This window comes from Grus americana, chromosome 3 (assembly GCF_028858705.1).
Source record: "Grus americana isolate bGruAme1 chromosome 3, bGruAme1.mat, whole genome shotgun sequence".
Lineage (NCBI taxonomy): Eukaryota > Metazoa > Chordata > Aves > Gruiformes > Gruidae > Grus > Grus americana.
In genome coordinates this window covers 29,310,393-29,330,782 of record NC_072854.1, presented here as the reverse complement: position 1 = coordinate 29,330,782, position 20,390 = coordinate 29,310,393, and the positions used below count along the sequence as shown (strand labels likewise).

General features: G+C 41.8%; 2 protein-coding genes across 2 annotated transcripts; both read right to left on the bottom strand.

Moving 5' to 3' along the window:
- Positions 1-5,474: 5,474 nt before the first annotated feature.
- Positions 5,475-11,605, bottom strand: PTP4A1 (protein tyrosine phosphatase 4A1). Its single transcript, XM_054819890.1, has 5 exons — positions 11,467-11,605; positions 9,825-9,917; positions 9,321-9,451; positions 7,578-7,652; positions 5,475-6,905 (listed from the first exon to the last, which is right to left on the bottom strand). Exons 1-5 carry the CDS (start codon positions 11,569-11,571, stop codon positions 6,788-6,790), a joined length of 522 nt encoding a protein of 173 aa, XP_054675865.1. The 5' UTR covers positions 11,572-11,605; the 3' UTR covers positions 5,475-6,787.
- A 270-nt stretch (positions 11,606-11,875) lies between these two features.
- LOC129204266 (uncharacterized) lies at positions 11,876-19,951 on the bottom strand. The gene is made up of 2 exons (XM_054819891.1): positions 19,647-19,951; positions 11,876-12,016 (listed from the first exon to the last, which is right to left on the bottom strand). Exons 1-2 carry the CDS (start codon positions 19,917-19,919, stop codon positions 11,921-11,923), a joined length of 369 nt encoding a protein of 122 aa, XP_054675866.1. The 5' UTR covers positions 19,920-19,951; the 3' UTR covers positions 11,876-11,920.
- Positions 19,952-20,390: the final 439 nt, after the last annotated feature.

Sequence of the window (20,390 nt, the reverse complement as noted above, 5' to 3'; positions counted from 1 at the left end):
TGGTCACCGAGATGATTAGAGGCTTGGAGCATATGGCATATTGAGACATCTGTGTTTCTTCACCCTTAACGTGAGGCTGAGGAGGGAATTTTACTGCTGTCTCAGCTACCTAGCAGGAGGATGTAGAGAGGAAGAGGCAGACTCTCTCGGAGGTGAAAAAATAGGAGAAATAGGCAAATTACAACCAGGAAAATTCTGACTAGCTGCTAAGGGAAGGGGATTCACTGGGAAGGCAGTCAAACCCTGGAACAGAGGTCTGGAAGGCGCTGAGTTATCTCCACCCTTAGAGATATTCAAAACTTGGCTAGACAGGCTCCTGAATAACCTGATCTAATTGTGAAGTTAGCCCTGCTTTCAGCATGGGGTTGGACTAGGTCACCTCCCAATATTTTGTCCAATCTAAATTACTCTGTGTCTCTAAATGGGACCATTAGGAGCTTTCCCTCAAAAAGATCCTACTGCTTCAACCCAAGAATATATGACAATTCTAATTCCCTCCCTGGATTTGACTCAGAACCTCCCAATTTTCTCCTTTTACACTTCCAAGGGTGAAGGCCTTGCTATTTAATAGAACTTACAGAGACCTAAGTTTAAAGTAGCATAAATAGTTGGTGGTGCTGGAATACAGCTTGGACAGGAATGTAAGCGTCAAGGGCTGTTGAATAGTACTTCTTAATTTTTTCCAGTGAAGAAAACTAGGTACTAATTAAGGAAGTCCAGAAGGGAGTTTTGAGGTAGACAAGTGAAAATAATGTAGCAGACAAGTGAAATAGAAACAACCAAGAATTTCTGGTTCAGGGAAAGTAGGAACAAAATAAGGAAGTCAAGAACTTGGGAGGTCAAAACTGTCAAGGTATGAAACAAGCCTTAAGAAGCAAAGCGCTAACTGAGATCAGGCATCTGAATGAAGTCTGAGAATGGGAGAAGTAAAAAAGGTCAAGTCAGGTATGTGATTAAACACAAATGTGGGGAAGTTTGCCTGCTCTCCATTAGGATAGCCTCCTTAATAGCACAACATGATTGGATTTTATAAAATTTTCTGACTGCTTAGATTAAAATGGAAACAGCCACCAAGTATCTGCCCAGAAAAAAAGCCTGTCCATTAGCCAAATTAATCCTGACTAGATAAAGCCACAGTGCAGAGATACTCCATCTGGGGAGACCTGAGGCAGCGCGCAAGAGCACGAAAGGCTGCGCAGCTCCTGCCAGGTACCCATCCTGCGTAGCATCCTACAAGGAACACCCTGTTCGAAGGGAAGCAGAAGTAAGAATCCCACCATACCAAATGGTGGAGAAGAGAGTAGGCTACCCATCCCTGGGGACTGGGGGGATGTGTTACACAAGGGTTTCTACAGTATCAGACCTGAAGGGATGATTGTACTTGCAGTAGAAGGGAACCCCTTCATGGTTTTGCAAATCTGCTGTGCCCCCACTGCCGTTATGTGCTTTTATTAGGAAAAAATGAAAGCTGTTGTAGAGTTGAATTGGAATGTTAAAGGTAAGTTTAGGGTTTGCATGCCCTACCTTGTGACACACAGATTTACCAGGGAATTCAAGGCAGCAAACTAAGAAGTGTGTAGCCTTCTGTTAGTACCAGCCAATGGAGCATGTGACAATGCTGAAGGAGCACTGGACGTCCTGTTCAGATCAGTATCATAACTATGGCCCTATGGATTAGGAAGAAGAATTTGCCTTCAATTATTTCTCCTCCAGAGCCCAAATGTAATTCAAGTTCTGTCTTCTTCAGAACAAGCATCTGTGAAACTCACTGACAAAGTAGTCATGTGCAAATTTATATGAAGGATAAGGATCTGCTACTGCTGTTGCTCCACCAATAAAGTGGAATTAAGACTCCAGCCCACTGGAAAATACCTTTTCCATATACTTATTTAGATTTTGTTACACCGACACAGGTTACGTGTAATGTTGAGACTGAATGTCTTCTACTATTTGAATATTTTTATGTTGAGCATTCCCATGTATCCAAACACTGTGGTATCTGGTTTTCTTCAGCTACGCTTTGAAAGAGTTCTCATTTGAATCAGAAATCGAAGCAGGCAACTTGATCTTCTGGCACTGTCCTTATCGTTTCTTGTCAGAGCACTATTTAACCACTATTACCTCACAAAGATGTTTTCCATTGATAAGTAACTTGTGTTGTTATTGAGATAATTAATTATCAATGCATCAAGGACAGAACACATTAGATCAATATCTATCAAAATCAACAGCATTCATGCAGGCGATCATCAAGAGGAAAATAATGCCAAATAAGTCTTGCTGTGGTTACCTGTAGCATAAATCTGTTTCAATAAAAATCGCATCAGGTTATAATTGTCAATCCTTATTATACATTAAGAGCAGGGTATGTTGAGAAAAATACCCAATACTTTACCTGATACTTTGAACTATTGTACTTGGACAAGTTAGGTGAGATTTATTTAACCTACCTGTAGATGCTAACACTGCAAACAATGTGCTGTCCCATGCTCCCTTTACAGACTATGCTCTCCCCTTTAGAGAGCTCTTCATCTAACCTGTTTTAGGTGTATCTCTCAGCATATGATTAGTTGCCCAAAAAGTGCAAAATCCCTTTCACTGAGTGTAAGGGAATCCTCTACTCACACTTAGAAGTCTGTATTTTAGATGAGTCCCAGCTATTAAAAAACCCCACCACATTTCAGCTTGATTTTAAGATGTGAATTTAACTTGCGAAGTATAACTATTCTTTTTATTAGTGGTGATAACCTCAGTAGGGATTACACGAACATGTACAAAAAGATAATATTGTCCCAACTTGATTACTATGATCTCCAGTTTGACAACCTCTCCCATACCTACAGAAAATACTTGCTTAATGATACAGCAAAATCCCAACAAATCTGAAATATTATTTTTGAATACCACCTCTTTAACTATTTAAATTATGTTGCACATATTAAAACAAAATTGAAAAAACCCCAGTGTTGTTAATGCTGCACAGTCAAGCACTCAGAAACTTAAAAATGATACAGGTAAGGTCATCTATGAAACCTTAGTCTGGCCCTCAAATGCAAATATCTAATTACACAAGATTTTTTTCCCCTCCCATCTCACTTGTAAGGATGAACGATGCTCACATGAATGAGTAGTGCTTTACTACTATTCTTGTGGCCAAAGATCTTAAGTCTAACCTAGAGTTTGTACTCGATACAGAATTACACATTTTCCTACTGTTTCTTCTGCAGTAGTATGGAAGCGTCTGATTACTTCAGAAATTACTGCTTATCTCCACAACTGTCCTCCTCATGTGAGCACTGGAATGAATGGGGAACTGAAGACCAGGGAGATTAACAATTAGAACTACTAACTAGTTTTGAGTACTCAGTCTGAAATGCTTCAGGACTGTTCAGAAATATGTGGTAGTACCTAATTTCATATAGAAGTACAGTATTTACAGACTTCACTTGAAACTGACTGCTCAGCACTTCCGAGAATCAGATTCAAGAAAAATCACACTTAACTTTATACCTGATTTTAGATATCCAGTAACAGAATATCTTGACTATCTTTCCTCAGCATTATTTAGGGACTACATGACAGAACAATATAGAGAACCCACCAGGTTTCTGCTGCAATAATTGAAAGATCATGCTCTCCCCCTCCCATTATTTCCCATAAATATTTAACTTCTGCTACATGCTAAGGAATCTTATAAATACAACCACCATTTACAAACCATACTCACCCAAGCCATTAAGTTCACAGCACATAGTCTAGTAGACAAGGATGTGCTACTATGTAATTAAGTACTGCCACAACGTAACTCTTGAGGAAAGGACAAAACAGTTACATAGTCATTCTAAGCATCAAAATTGGATGTAACATTAGAGCCTCTCCTCTACGCCAGGCTTTAGCCTGAACTGAAGATACAGTAATTCCATTTAAGCTTTTCATTTGTAAATTCATATAAATTACGTAGAACTTTATTTAACTTGCTTTATGTACTTCCATCTATCTTATCTTCATGTTTTGAGTACAGTCAACATTTTGGTCCCTAGAACCTACCTACAAAAAAAGAACACCACACGTTTTCTGTTCTTTAGGGATTCACGTCTAAATGCAGAAACAGTTCAGAAGTTGACTTGATCTTTGAACACACACTTATTATGCAAAAGTCTTTCCTCTTTAGAAATCTGTTTACTGAAATCAACTAAAGTCAGGCCCAGTCTCAAGTTTAAAGAGTTCGAAGCACCAAGCTCCCATCACGAACATGTCAGAGCTTTAACCTAAATGCAGCTCTCCTTACATGTGTAAATCCTGTGGAGACACAGCAAAATCTGATTTATGTACAACAATTGCACTAATAATTTTAAATAAATTCCCAAGCAGTTTACTGGTAGTCATTTTACAGACTCCTCCCAGTTCTATGAGTGACCAAATTAATATTTTTAACTCTATTTGGATATTAATCTGCGTTAAACCAGTAGACTTACATCAGCATGCTGAACTGCCAAGTTAGGTATTTCTTTGTAGGTTTTGTGTTCGCAACCATTCCAAAAGTCTAGTCCATCTTCACAATAGAAACATTGAAGCCTTTAAATGTTATTCCAAAAGAAAAGGCATTATTTCCTCAGCCAAATGAAGCTGCATCCCTTTAATCAAAATACCCTTTAAACAAAGTTTAACTAGTTCAGCTTTCCTTCGGAAGTTAAGAGTTTTACTGCTTTACAGACTAAGCTAAATTCTATTCAGTTTTGGGCATTTTTAAATCATGCAGAATTTCAAAGTGTTCTTTATGATGAGACTATACCTACCTCTCCAAAAGCAATCCTTCAGAAGTCTCATTGAAGCTGATGCTGTACATAGCATCCCACCTCACCATTCACAAAGGCAAGATACATTTAACCATAGCTTCATTTCAAGCAGACATGGGCCCAGGCTTATGATCACCAGTAAGAACAGCACCTCAACTGGCTACTAAGAGCATCTTCCAGTTCTCATCAGGAAGTTTGGCCATCACTCTGGAAACTCCAATTTGCACAGGTCTTAGCTCATGCAATTTTTGGAGTATCTTCTGCTTGGATGTAGGTTCAGTCTTGACAACGAAGCATTGTATCATACTATTTCATAATTAAATTCTAATGCTACTGATAGAAGTGTTCTCCAAGCTTTATAGATGCATATACTCTTCTGCAATTACCGCAAAGACAGTTTCAAGAAGACTAAGCTAGTAACCTATTTTAGTACTGGGGAAGGGAAGTCACAAGTAAGCTACATAAAGAAATACCGTACTTCCTACTATTCATTTTTGTCCACATTTATTTATGAGTAAAACAAACAGCAAACATCACAGCAAAGGGGACATTCAGGCCCAGATTTAAAAAAAAAAAAAAAAAGAAAGCAGATGCCTGGATAGATTCTGAACTTAGGCACCTCAAGATATCTGACAAAGTACACAAAAATAAGTGAAAGTCACGACCATTTCAGCAAACTTTGTAAGTGCATTTCAGTATTTATTTAGATGTTTTAAGCTCTCGCACTAGATTTTACAAGCTGGTGAACACTGGCAAAATTATTTCTCCCACAGAACTATAACCACACATTCCCAAGACAGTATAAATATATGGTTGAACTAACATTAATACACATCACCATTTTATCAATTACATAATAAAACAAATTATCAAGTATCCAAATATTAAGTTACGCAGCTTGAAAGGCATACAAAATATTACAGAGGTCTGCCCAAGTCATAGCAGAAACTCAAGGAGGAAAAACAAAAAGAAAAAAATAAATCACACTTTCAACAAAGCAATAGTTGGTAAACAACTTTCAATAGGTACAGTAAAAGAAACTACAAGATTTTTTCAGAAATTTTCTGATTAAGAATTTTTAGCTACGATAACAAAGCATTTCTACATTTTAAAAAAATATTTACTAAAGTAAAGGGCATATTCTATACTTCCTGCACAAGACAAAGGCAACATTTTACTAGAAATATTAAATAGCCCCTCCCAACCTTTTCAGGCCCTCTTAAGTTGCACATGAAGTGCCAACATTAATTTTACTGTAAGGCTTTTTGTCTGGAGACATTAAAGACTTGTGTGCTTCTGTACAATTTAAAAGATTTTCTACATGAGTAACAAGAGAGTAATGATTTGTAAAATGGAGAGGTTCAGATAACAGAAGAGCACAGACGCTAGGGTAAAAAGTTGCTGTAATTCATAGTATTAAAAAGACAGACTGTGCAAATCCTGGTAATTCTAGTGCGATTGTGGGAGACAAAACATACAGTGAGCAGGCAAGACTACCTTAGAGGCCATATTCTTCAATATTGAAATGACTGTAGAAAAAAAGATAGTAAGGTCCAGATAAGCTGGTAGTTCTCACATCATCAGAACTACGCTCATTTATAAAGAAAACCATGTAGCTGATATGCTGGGTATTTTGGCACCTAATCTCTCTACAGATTGATTTATTTTAGTACCCCAATTTTTAGTAGTTGAAACTAGGTGGGTAAGACTCAAATGGCATGATTAAAGGATATTTGAACTGGTAATTAATGAACAAGGAGACAGCTCAGAAACAGGGTACAGCAAAAACATTTACTGGGTCTCCAAACAGATGGATATTTATCTAAACATAGAAGTTGCATTTCTACCAAGCCTTTAGCCTATTAAATACTCCTAAGGAAGCCTCCTTTACTACTAAAAAAACAATATCAGACTGATGTCTTTGGCATGCAGCCTGCTTAATTCTAGTTTCCATCCTTTATTTCCAAAGAAGTACTATAGGCTATTGAGCTTTACTGAATACAACAATTATTTCGGTGACCATTGGAGTCTTTAAAGCGCAGACGCATCTTGGGGCGGTATTTCTCCAAGTACAGAAGTTGCTTGCTGTTAAAAGCTCCACGCCGCTTCCTAGATGGAGAAAAAAAAAATATTTTAAACAGAACATGAATCTACTGCCCAGTGAAATACTATCACTAGCCAGAGAAAAATATTTTTAGGTCACTTAAAAGCCACCACCATGAAGTCAAGACTGTAACCAAAATAAGCATAATTAAAAGAAGCGCCAGGCAAGATGGTGGTAGCTTCCTTTCACAAATACCTCATTGGACCACATGCTCAAAGGAGAACATAGTATTTTAGACAGTGCTTTAGCCTTTGATATAGACAAGCCAAAGATGGTACATTAAGATAATATGTACAAGGCTTCCTATTCAAGGTATTCTGCCTCTCATATGTACAAAATAAAGACAACCTTGCAGATCTAACTGAAAGACAGAAGGGGTTTTTGTGGGGTTTTTTTTTGGGGGGAGGGGTGTGTGTGTGTTTGTGTTGTTTTGTTTTAAACTTGCTCAAATAATTAATTACTGATTCTGGCTTCCCCAGGAAGAGAAAATACCCATCCTCCAGACCAAGTCCTACAAACACTGACTGTATGCAGAATATGTGTTAAAAAGTTCAGGTGTACTAAATATCTTACGAAACAAAAGATTAAAAGAACAGCATTCAGAATTTCCTTTAATGCCCAAGGATATATCAACATACTAAATCTTGGAAACAGCAAGATATTAGCTTCATACTTACTGTCTTATGAACTGCACTGCATCTTCATACTTCATTCCACATTCTATCAGTGCAAGAGCAACTAAGACTGGAGCTCTGGTTAAAAAAAATAAATATATATTCAGTTTAACATTTGCCAATGCATAACTTAGAAAAGTTTACTCTCCCTAGTTCTCTTTTCTGTCCTTCTGTGTATCTGCTTCCCTGGGGAAGCAAAAAAAAAGACAGGCAGAAGGCATTTCTACATTAGGTGAGCCATTATACCATCTGTTCTCGAGCTAACCATCCTCATTAATAAAGGGGTTTAAATTAATTCTGGTCAACCTTAGCTTCATTCATCTGACTTTAGGTATAACATAGGACTAGCAGGAATACTAGAGGAGATGTAGCAGGAATAAGATCCAAGTAATCTTTACCCATTTATTTCAAAGCCAATTGATTCTGGGGAAGAGTTGTATATGGGTTTCTATTCCCACAAACAAGCATCCTTAGAAGCAGTCAGGACCCCAAAGCAGGAATTAGAAGAGTGGTCAGGTTCAGTAAGAACTGACAAGTCCTAGACCTAACGTCAAAAGTTTTAGGAACAGACGCAATCCACGAGCTGCTGCACACCCCCAAGGATTTCCTTGCTTGCCACAGTATTCTTCATCTGACAGAATACAGTTTTCAGTTAGGAAAGCTTGACACAAATCAAATCCAAATATATGAGCAATTCATGGCTAAAAAAACCAACACAAAACACCAAGACCCACGCCACACACTAGCAACAGACTTGTGCATCTAGCAGCAAGCTTAAGCCATTTTATATGTTCAGGGATTTAAAAAAACCTTACGTGATAAAAAGCTAGGATCTTCTTTTCAACTAGTTAACTGCCTTATTTTGAGGAAAAAAAAAAAATCAACAGATATTGTAAGCAGCTGAAGGGGACTTGTTTTGGTAGCATTCACCTCTACAGTCAACTTTGTTACGTGTGAAGCCATAGTGCAAATAGTGGATAAGCCATGCTTACGGACTCCAAGACCAGAAACCTCCATTTTATATTGTACGTGCTGAAACCCATGGCTAGAATATGGCAACTGCTTTTTGAACAGATCTAGTTCCCAGATAGTCTAGAATAGTATCAAAACCATTATGTTCTCATAACTGCTGGAACTGTATTTAAGATAGTGGCAGCAGACAGAGGCAACAGGGCTAAGAGGAGAATGTTTAGCATTATCTGTAAGAATTTTGAGGCTCAGTGTTAGAAATGAGACAGAAACAGAGCTTTGGTACTTTGGAGAACATTCATCATCCCCCAAGCTGGTGATGTATGAAAGTTGGTCTTGGTGTGCCAGAACACCCCACTTGTTTGTGGCTAGTGGTTACAATACCCTTGGTACAGGGAGACTGGCAATACTGCTGAAGTGAGGATGAAAAGGAAGCTTACAGTTAAAAAACAAATCCATTACAAAAAAAGACGATGTAGCAAGACAAAAAGTATCAGTGGGACACTCATCAATATGCTTGGTACAAGAATATACTCGTTTACTTCATTTAGTAGTTTTTGTGAGAGAACTGTGATAATAGCATCATCTGTTGACTAAAAAGCCTTTAAGTGTAATACATACATACAACAGTTTCCTGCCATCTGAACTACTTTTAAGTGTAAGGTCATTTCAATACTGGATATGTGATTATTTTACATTTTCCTCAAATTTTTGTACTAGATATTAACAAGGCTGACCAGGGATGGCAATGCAACAGATCTTTACAACTTTACCCACCTTCCAAGACCAGCAACACAGTGTACAGCGATACAACAACCAGGTTCTTCACGAAATTTAACTTTAAGGAGGTTTAGCCAATCATCAACAATCTGGTTGGATGGTGGCGCACCGTCATCAAAGGGCCAATCCTGGAATATAGCATGACATACATAAATACACAAAGACAGAAGTCTTCATGCTTGCATGGCACATGCGTACACAAAAAAAGAGGGGACACAATGGACAAGAGAGCTGACAGCTAAGGGAACCACTCAAGCTTATGGCTTTCTAATAGCACAACTTTAGCAACATCAAGAACATGTTCCTTTCAATCAGTTTTCATTGAGCAAATGACTCTGCTCAAAGCCAGATTTTTTTTTTTCCTGACAAGAGTGTGTCTGTGCAGCTTTTGCCTCTGTCAGGCACTGGAATACACTTGTAGAGTTAATAAGGTGGTGTAAAAAGGACATTTCTTTTTTTGGGGGATGAGTTGGTTTTAAACTCTGCTTCTACACTACTTACCAAAACCTGAATGCCTTCTTTTTCCACCGGAGCAGTGTCATAAGTAGCTTCACACACTCTTACCACTGTGGTAACGCCGTATTTCTTAAGTTCCTAGGGAGTGAAAAAAGACTGCTTTAACTGACTTCACTTACCATTTAATTTTCTCAAATAGGTTAGCTTACTAACTCATTCCAAAATTTTCAGTAAGTAAACTCAGGCAAATGTTTGCTACCTTGTGAAGGACACAGAAAGCTGAAATAACTGAAAACCTGTGTTCTAATGCCAGATACCTTTAAGCTCTTCCGCAAACATATCTGAAGATTAAGTTTTGTTATGTTGGATCAGACTTCCTTTTAAAAATCAGATCCAGATAAATATTGATGAAATAAGTAGTCCATCTCCACAAGATCATTCCTTTCAAAGGAACAGGAACCTTCCTGGCTTGCAAAGCTACATACTTCACTAAAAGCATTCTGAGTGAGGTTTAGATCTTCCCCTTCTCTCCCTCTACTTAAAACAACAGGTTTGCAGGAGCTCTTACTGTTAAGAATTGCGCACAAGACAATAAATTATTCCAGTTCCTGAGTTATGATAAGTAGAGAAGAACAAAATTAAACTTTCCATTTTGCTCTTACTCTCCATTAAAAAAAAGGCAATCACTCCGAATTCTCCCTGCAACAGTCATTGATGCTGTCACAGTGATGACTGAAGCATAGCCTAAGCATACTTTATCTAGTTGTGAGAGTTTAAAGGTAAGCAAATGTTATCTCACAATTTAAAATTTACAGTTTCTTGTAAATTATCCCACACTGAATGCAAAATAGTGGTATAATTTGCCTAAAATCTTGCTAATGAGGGACTGCATTACAAATTCAGACCTTACCAGGAGGTAACTTTGAAGGAACCTATTGTTAGCACACATGCATACACTTTTAACTGTGCAGTTTATCATCTAAACCTTGCATCTAAGCATGCTGGAGCTATAAATTCAGATACTAGCAATATATGCCAAGCCACCTGGCTTTAGTAAGTAAACAATTTCAGCATGTACCAAAACACTTAAAATAGCTTCACAGCAGCTCTGGATGCAGGGCAAACCTACCACCACAAATTTCACTCAAGTAGGATTCTCTTAAGCTACACTAAAACCATGATCTGCTAATACTGAAGGGACATAGGCAGTGAAAGCATATTGCAATCCTGTTATTTGTTCCTAAGGTTCTGGTCCACAATGTATAATGAATTATTCTCCTCTTTTTAATCGCTATGCAATAGGTGCAAGGAAATGTTACACCACTTTAGATTAATCTAAATGTAAGTTCCTACCACTAGCAGATCTTGGTATTGTTCTACACGTAACTCTGCCAGATAATTCCTGTTTTCAGACCTAAACAACGTAATTAATGTACAATGTACTAGACAGTATAATTATTTCTCTGCTTCACTTTCAGAAGTATGTTTTTGTGAAGGCTAAAGTATATGTGAATAGCTTTGTCCGTAAGTCTGTGAAGCATGGCATCAGTATACAAACAAACAGTCTCAGTACCTCTTCATATGGCTTCCACAGCTGTTATCAACTAGTAAAGAAGGAAATTGTTAATATAGCATGCTGTTCAGGCATTAAAAAAATACATCAGTAAGAATTCTGTCCTGGCCTTACCTCTATAAATTTGTTTAAGGTTGCATTGGTTGGATTGTGTGTGATTAGGAATCTCATGTTCTTGTAGGTGATTTCCACAGGAGCTGGGCGGTTCATTCGGGCCATATTGATTTAGTTAAACATGCAACAAGATTATGAAAGGATTCAAAAAAATTCTAATATAGAAGTGATGTAGAGAAACTGAAGTCTACTTCACTATACTCCACGTGAAATTCTCAGTGCTTGGAAGTATGAAGTTGGGAGCAATGGGAAATGAAATGAACCTCCTAACAAGAAGCAGCAATTCTTCAATCCAGTAATACTGAGGCAAAAGAAAGGCAGTGCACTGAGGTTTACCCCATCCAGGTCTGAATTCTGTTGTTAAATGCTCTGCCAATTTCAATTCAATACTTCTTATCCTGGTCAACCACTCTTAGGGGGGCTTCTTGGTGGAGTAGTAATGAATTTCTACAGTTCACTTGTCTGCATAGAGGTCGTGCTGTGCCTGGCAGTAGTCTCCACTGCCCTTCAGAAACTCCATAAATGTGTGACCAAGAACACCACAGAACTGCTGTAAAAGAGAGTGGGGAGGGGGGGGGGAAAAGAGAGGTGTAATGAGCACAGGTGATACAAGGTTATTCTGAAGACACTAAGCATTATGAAATGGAAAAAAAAAAGCAAGGTTTATTTTTTAATCCAAGAATTAGGTTTGTGTAAGAATCCTGTTACCTTTCTTCATAAGGATTACTTGGAAATAAATACATTTACTTAATGCAAAGTTTCCATATAGGGTTGTTTCAACACCAAAAACTGAAGTGTTTTAAAAATAACAATTCAAATGTGCTAAACATAGCACCAAGAGAACAAGTTTTAAGAACCCCAATATTTATATAAAGCATAGCTTTTCCAGGATACCCATACAACTGTATTTTCCATTCTGAATTGAGAGGCATCACAACATCTACTAAAGTTACACTGACCTTAAGTAGTCCCATAAAGGCAAGGATGAGATTCCTTGAATATTCAAGCTGAGCATCAGACAATTTCTAGTGTTTAACAAAACTACTCGTCTCTACATTGATGGAGAATCACTTGTCTAAGGCTAAAGACTTAATTTGCACATAAGCATCATTAATTCACATACAGAACAGCCAGTAAAAAAAGGCATCTAAATCCACCTGTCTCAAACATGAGACCTTGAAAGCAAATGCAAAGTCTTTGTGACCTAACAAAACAATGCAAGCTTTTGAACATATTTTGAGACTTTCAAGGCACACAGGTTTCTAACTAAGGAACATTTCACGTACTAAAGGCTGAAGACATGTAGCAACCTTCATCTGCTTTTAACTGCCTTTTTACACCATGACTTTATTAATATACCAAAATAGCAGTAATAGTCTAGCTAAAAACACATGCAGGCAAGTTTATAGAACAGTTTATTCCTGCCCAGTGATGTGCTACTTTGCTATGGTTAAATTTACATATAAAATTACTGCAAGATGCACAACCAGGAAGTAGATAGCTGATGTGAACTGCTCCGATTTGTGTATTCCTTTGCAGATGTTGCTATGCAAATGAACCAAGAATGTATGCTTTTATCCACTGTGGAACCTTACAGCAGAGGAGTTAGTTTTGTGCCTGGCCACAGTACCGGTGCTGCTAACGATACCTGCCTAGGGAACTGAAGGGAAAGAGAGAGAAGTTTTCTTTCCCAAAAGATCCAGCTGTTTGCAGCCATCCACATATATAATTAGGGCAAACGTACATGAGAAAATAAGAAGAGACAGTATTTCAGTGCTCTGCACTCAACCCTTTGCATTCAAAGGACCATGAAAGAAACAGCCTGTGCTGAAAAGCTTACCAACCATGAGAAAGTAAATTCAAAAGATCAGGTCCTAAAGACAACTGTACAATAAAGTCCTGATAATAGCCAATGTCTTAATACACTTTACCAAAGGGCAGGAAGAAAATGCAAATGAATCATGGTCACTAACTGCCATCTAGGATTTGCAGAGAGACCAAGACTCCACAGCCTGCACCAAATCGTACACCATAAGACTACAGTAAGTCTATCCAACAATAATCAGTATTAAGTAGAAGTCACAACAGATCAATAGTCTAGTAATTGTTCAGTTCTCTAAGAGGTATAGAATCATAGAATAGTTTGGGTTGGAAGGGACCTTTAAAGGTCATCTAGGTATCTTAGCAATACAGGAATTCTTAAAGTGAAGTACAATTTAAAGAACTGCAGCCATGTTTTGTGGTGTAGACATGGCTTTGCTCCATTCATAAGTTTAGAGAAGAGGAAGTTCAGTAACAGTAGTAGCAACAGAGAAGATAAAAACCATTAAGAGATTGGACTGTAGCAGATGGGTAGAGCTTCAGCACACAGTGTTGCAAAGGACCTTTACAAAAAGCAGACCAAACACCTCCAGGCATCCTTTTCATATTTTCAGACAGCTTCCTGGTAAGAAACTTTAAGGATGCACTTTAATCACAGGCATGGCTTGCAAAGAAAAAAACCCAACCAAACAAAAAACCCAACCCCAAAATTGCTAACAAATACAAGAAATAAGTTAGCAGAAAGAAACTAATAGGACAATTTCACATGCACCTTGCTGCCACTCCAGAGATACTACCATCATCATTTCTGTAAAGACTGTAGGATTAAGTTTGCCAGTTACTTCGGCAAAAAAACTTTTTCAGTTTTTATTTGTGATAACTTGAGGGACAGGGAGAACTCTAAAAATAACAGGCATGAAAAAGGAGTAAGAAGGATCCTCTGAAGTCAAAGGCCAAACAGAGTAACATGAGCCAGGAGAATTCAGACTCTGAAGAACTCCAAAAATCGTCATCTGACACACCAACCATGCCCTAGCAGGACGTACATGTGCATTAAAAAGACTCCTAGGACCAGACCTAGGGAACATCTAAAATAGCAACTGAAAAAAAGAACTGAAGATAGCTTATTTAAAGTCACTTTCAATTAGTTTAAGAAGCAGAACAGCAAAAAAGGACAGGACAGCTTTAAGCAGATACAGCTGCAGCACAAGGTCTTGTGCCGCTTTTCACGTGCACTGGCAGATCTCATGTTTATCTCTTCTTAAGACTGCTAAGGGGAATCATAGCTGGTCCTTTTCCCTGGTAGAGGATGAGGGAGTGGAGGCTGTCAGAAACAGAAAAGCATGCAAGTGAGCTCGAGAAGATAGAATGGGGTCACTAGGGTAAAGAAAAGATCTTTTAATCTGCAAGAGGGAGATTTTGGGGGAGAAAAGAATGTAAAGTAATTGGAAGCACTTAACATGACCCCATACTAGGGCAGGTAGGAGCTAAGAAGCAATCGGGATTCATCCAGTCTGGTAGGCAGGCTGCCCTTAGTACACAACTAGGAGTACTCAATACGGTATCAGACAAACTCATCATGGGGGTAGAAGAGGAGGGCAGGCAGCAAAGCATTAGTTAAGTAATAAATTGCACTTTTTAAAATGCAGATTGTCAATCACATCTAGAAACTAGGCGCACAGTTCAAATTCTTATACAAAATCGAAGCAAGTGCATTACGGAATGTTAAGTTTGAGTTCTATGTGTAATTAATCCCTACAAATGAATTCATTTTGTTAATACTGACTTAACAGTTAGCAATTAGACACATCAGCACCTTACTAATTCACACAACTAAGGACCTAACTAAGCATGTATTTGGGTCTCACTGTTTGCCTTGGCAACTGCTGCTGCCAGGTTATAAAGGAGCAAAGCTCACGTTTTCCTTTGATGTGAATGCCATGACTTCTCACCACTGCTAGCCAGAAAGCTCCACATGAAGACCAACTCCTTAAGGCAGCAACACACTGTACTATCACAAGACAGCTTTGCCAACTTAGTTTAGTTCTGTTCTGGGAGTCAAATGAAAATTAAAGACAAGTAGTACATTGGCATGCTGTTTGTGTTACGGCATTAAGCCAGAGTACAAGGCTTCATCCATATTCAGCAAAAAGACCTGGAAGATCAAAATCAGCTATAAAAATAGTGTTGTAGTAATTAAGACCATCTCAAGCTTAGGAAGAACTCAAATGATGTGAGTAACTTTTGAGAGGCTTGGAAGCAGAGCTTTAAAATTACTCTATTGTCTCAGACAGTTAACTACTTGTTAGGTAAGCTATCAAAAAAAGTCAAGATAGTGTAATGAAAGCATAAGGCCACATAAGTGAAACTCAGCTGCAGAAGTTTAACAGAATGACACAAAGTCATTGTTTGTACCATCAAGTTGGGTACTGCAGTATATTCTTTTCAATTTACATGTCAGCTTTCCTTGAGGAAAATGAACACTGAAAGGTTTTTGAAACAAGCAGCAGTTTCTCTCAGTAACAAAAAGCCAAACAACATTTAGACTGTTAGATCCATCAAAATAAACTTGGAAAACAAAACTAAGGTTAATATGCCAGTACCACCTACCTATTAAGAGAAGGTATTCTGTCCAATAAAGGATAAAGTCATGTTAGCTATGACTGTACCTTCTACTACCATTTATGCTAGGAAAAGTCAGAGAATAGTTTATTCAAGCAAAAGGAAGACATCTTGAAAAGAAAAGCTTTAATTCATGCCCTTCTTTGGGCCAGGAAGCTAAAGCACCTGTCTTCACTGACAAGCAGATTCCCATGTATATTAATTCCAAGTTTGAAACAATCACTCATGTCTGGCAAGAACACTTATGAAAGTAATCCATTATATTGTTACCAATACACGGAAAGCAGAGTGGTGTAAGATTATCCCATGCTGTAAACATTTTGTTCACAACTCAGTAGCATCCTGAGAAGCATATTAACAAAAACGCTTGTTTACAGTTACATGACACTTCACTCTACCTTCAGAAAATGTACGAAATGGTTCACAGTTGCTCAAATCCACCCGCTCACAGACCAGAAACATTTATACCCAGAACCGACTATGTGGTATCACAGTCTCTGAAATCAAGACCTGTCACACACTCGCATACTGAAACCACAGGATCAAAACTAGAAAACTAAGTAAACTATGTTTCATTACAATTTGAGAACACCTGCAAGTAAGTTCATTGTTCTAACTTGCTACCTAACAGAAAGCTACTGAAGGACAGAGGGACAAATACCCCTGACTTCTCTTACTACTCAAGGCCTAAGTAGCAACTGCTAAGGCAGCCAAGGAGGAGTGAGAGGGTAAGGAGTACAAACTGCGGAGCCATTATGCAAGGTAGAAGCACATCTTTGTGAGGTATTGTTGACCAAATTCACCTCCTATCTACAGGGCACATGAATGCCTGTATTGATATCCACAGTTGTAACACTACCTGTTTTGGACCAGAGAAAGGGACCCATGGCCTAAGAAAACACACTCACGCATCACAGATGGGAGATTCCAAAGGTTTATCACAAATTTGTTGCAACATGCTCTGTGAAGGAAGGATGTTTCTTGTGGTTTAAGTATGCAGTTTTGGGGGAAGAAAAAAATTATCTCAAAACTTCCTGTATAACAAGTCAATGCAACTTCCAGAGATGAAGCTGAAGCCATGTGACTGTCTTCCTAGTTCTTCTGCTTGGACCATGGGAAAAAAAAATGCAAAAAAGCCTTAACAGATATTGGGAAAAATAAGACATCACAGAAATCATTCTATCTCATTGTCTAATGCATCCTCTGTTTGAGTTTCTGAAAGCAAGGAGTCTCAAAATGACTTAACACTATCACTTCAATAGCAAACTACATAGTAATCCTGTTAACCTACTCAAACGTTATTCCATTATGTTTTAAGTAATAACATGAGAAATTTAGCATATATATGCAAAGACAGTTATTGCTGTAATTTATCGAGTCTAAAAGGTATGAGTGCCAAACAAGAAGTCGCATCTGTGAAGAAAGCTGTAAGGAGTTACAGACCTACTTTTAACACAGAGGTACCTCTTATATTGATCTGACAGAGTGAGCTGTAATTTTTTTAAATATAAGATGACAATCTGCTACTAGTTTAGAATTCAGTAATACCCTGATCTGGGCCTTCTGGTTAATCCTCAGGAGAAGCAATCACTTACAGTCAGTCTACACACCCTGGGACAGATCTAGCATTCTTATGTGGCACGTATTCTGTCAGAACAGGAAGGTTTCACAAGATAGAAGTTACTAGATAAGGCTAAATTCTATTTATTTACTGCCTTACTGACACATTTAGTGTCGTTAAGACAATGACATCCTTCTCCCTTGGCTCCTGCTGCATCTGTCACTCATTTTTCTTTCTCAGTCTCACATTTCCTCCCATGGCTGTGCAATTTCTTCTTCCACATTTTTCCCCTGAAACGATTCTGTTCCTGTAAGACAATTTCAAAACCCTTTGCTGTTCTATCAATGGAATAATAAGAGCTGACATTTAAGTGTCATCTTTAGGTTTTTTCATTTGACAGTTTTATGAGATTACAAGGAGACAGGGTTCATACTTCTGAGTCACCGCCTTGGAAAGACTCCGCCGATGCAGGTAGACATATTGGAAAGTTGTCTCCAGCAGCAATAAGAAACACCAGAATCACAAGACCCTCATGCCACAAAGACTCTGCATTTGTCAGCTCGTAACATTTGCAACACGTAGCTGGCTACCAGACAACAACCAAGACCTGCAGGTAACCACCACTAATCCTGCTTCTACTATTACTATACGATAGTTACTTCATTTTGATAATGCTTTGTTGTCTTTTGCATCTCTAATTTCAGAGGGCATACTACCACCAGCAAGCCTTGCATTGTTTGTGCTTAAATACATGCTGTGCTCTGTGGTCACAGAAGTTAGGCAGCACAGACAGATTACTAGGGAAGTTTAAAAAAAAAAACAAAAAAAAAGCATATAAGGAAAGTGAAAACTTCTGATGCTGAACTGTGATCCATCTCCAGAAGGAAATGCCTTCCTTGAAAAGCCTGATGGCAAGGTCTTAAAAGCAGGTTCGGTCAAAATTAAGGTACTGACTCTATTCGTGAGCTTCTGAGCGTCAATGGCAGACTGTTACAGAAACATCCACCCCAACGGCTACTTAAATGACTCCTCTGCGGACCTTGCCTCCCGCTGAGGAACTATCTAAAAGCCCAGCCTGAAGAAGGCCGGCTGCATACGTGAGTTCGGGCACACCCCACCTCTGCTGCATAAACCTCATTTTGAAAAGGATTCACGTCCTCGCCCGCAGCCGGTTCCGACTCCCCGCCCGAGTACGCCGGAGACAAAGAAGCCGCTCGGCCGCCTTCGCTCCGGCCACGCACGTGGGGCCGCGGCGGGGGGCAAGCGCCGGTCGCGCCAGCCAGCCGCCAGCGCCGCAGCCCGGCCGCGCCTCCCCGCCCTCAGCCCCCGCGCTCCCCGCCGCACCACCTGGCTGGCGGGCGCCCACGGGCAAGCCGGGACTTGCCCGGAAAGCCCGGGGCTTTGGCCGCCCCCAGCGCCGCGTCAGCCGCGGGGCGTCAGGCTCCCGGCCAGCCTGGCTCTCCCCGGCGAGGGGACGCTGCCCCGGCCGTGACACCGCCCCGCGGGCCGGGCCGTCGCCCTAGCTGCGGCGGTCACGGGTTCGCATCACGCTTCGATCAGGCTCCCGACGCGGAGCCATCTTGTCCCCCGGAGCCGCCGCCCGGCCCCGGCCTCTCCCCGGCAGGGGGCTCCCGGCCCCGCGCCGCCGGCCTGACACGGCCCATGGGCGCGGAAGACCCGGCTGCAGGGGCGCTGCCCTTCCCGGCGGCCGCCCGGCCCGACAGACGCCGCCAGACAGACACCGGCGGTGGGAAGGCCGGGCCGGCGAGCAGGAACGGCGGCAGCGAGGTTCACAAAGCGGCTTTGTGCCCGAGCCGGGCCGCTCGGGAGCCGCGGAGAGGTCGCCCCCTCCTCCTCCGACAGAGGACGGGAGAGGAGCACCGACAAGCAGGAGATGGGCGCCGGGGGCGGGAGGAGGGCCGAGCCACACCGCAGCCGCGCTGGCTCGGCTCTCCTGCGGCCGGCCGAGAGGAGCCGCAGCCCGGCGCTGCGAGAAGCAGCCCGGAGCCGGCGTGGCGCGGGCGACAGAACAAAGAGACAACATGGAGGAGACGGGGGGTGGGGAGGAGGAGAGGTGCGGGAGCCGGGCACAGGCAGGCAACCGGCGGGGCGCACGCCCTGCAGGGCGAGGGGCCGGGGCAGGCGGGCCGTGGCGGGGGACGCGGGCGGCACTCACAGGAATATGGTTACTCATTGAAGACTGTAGCCTGATCATACAGCCGGGGTGCGGGCGCCACCGCCGGGGGCAGGAGGAGCAGAACCAGGAGGAGGTGGAGGCGCTGGAGGCCGCGGAGCTGCCGGAGGGGGTTCGGCGGCGGAGCGGGGATGGACCATACAGCTGCGGCAACGGGCGGCTCTGCGGGCTGGCGCGGAGCGGACGCGGCTGCACCAGGAGGGACACTCGGCGCCGCCTCCCGCACAAGCGCCCCGGGACCCGCCCCCCGCTCATGCGCGTCAGCGACGAGCGTCGCGTTCGCCCAATTAGAGGCGCCGCCAGCGCGTCCGGGGCGGGAGCGCAGCCGCCGGGGGGGCGTGGCGCCGGCAGGCTGGGCGGAGGTGGGAGGGGGCCGAGAGGCGGAGGCAGCCGGCGAGAACCGGTTAGTGAATGAAGCGGGTGGCGGCGGGGCCGGGGAGGGGCGCGGCGCGGCGCGGCGCGGCGGGGGCAGAGCGGGACGCGCGGGCGGGCGCGGGGATCGCCTGCAGGGCCCGGGCCACCCTGCGCGGGAGCCCCACCCACCCACTCGCCCGCCTCCAGTCGCTGACGGCGGCTTCGCCGGGAAGCGCCTGGCGCGGCCTCCGGCTCCCCCGAGGCGGCGAGTTCTAGACTCTTCCCCGCGCCCACGGTTCGGGGTGGCTGGCTGGCGCCCCCCTGCCGCTCCGGCCCGCCGGCTCCGGCCGGCCTCGCTCCGGGGTGTAGGGG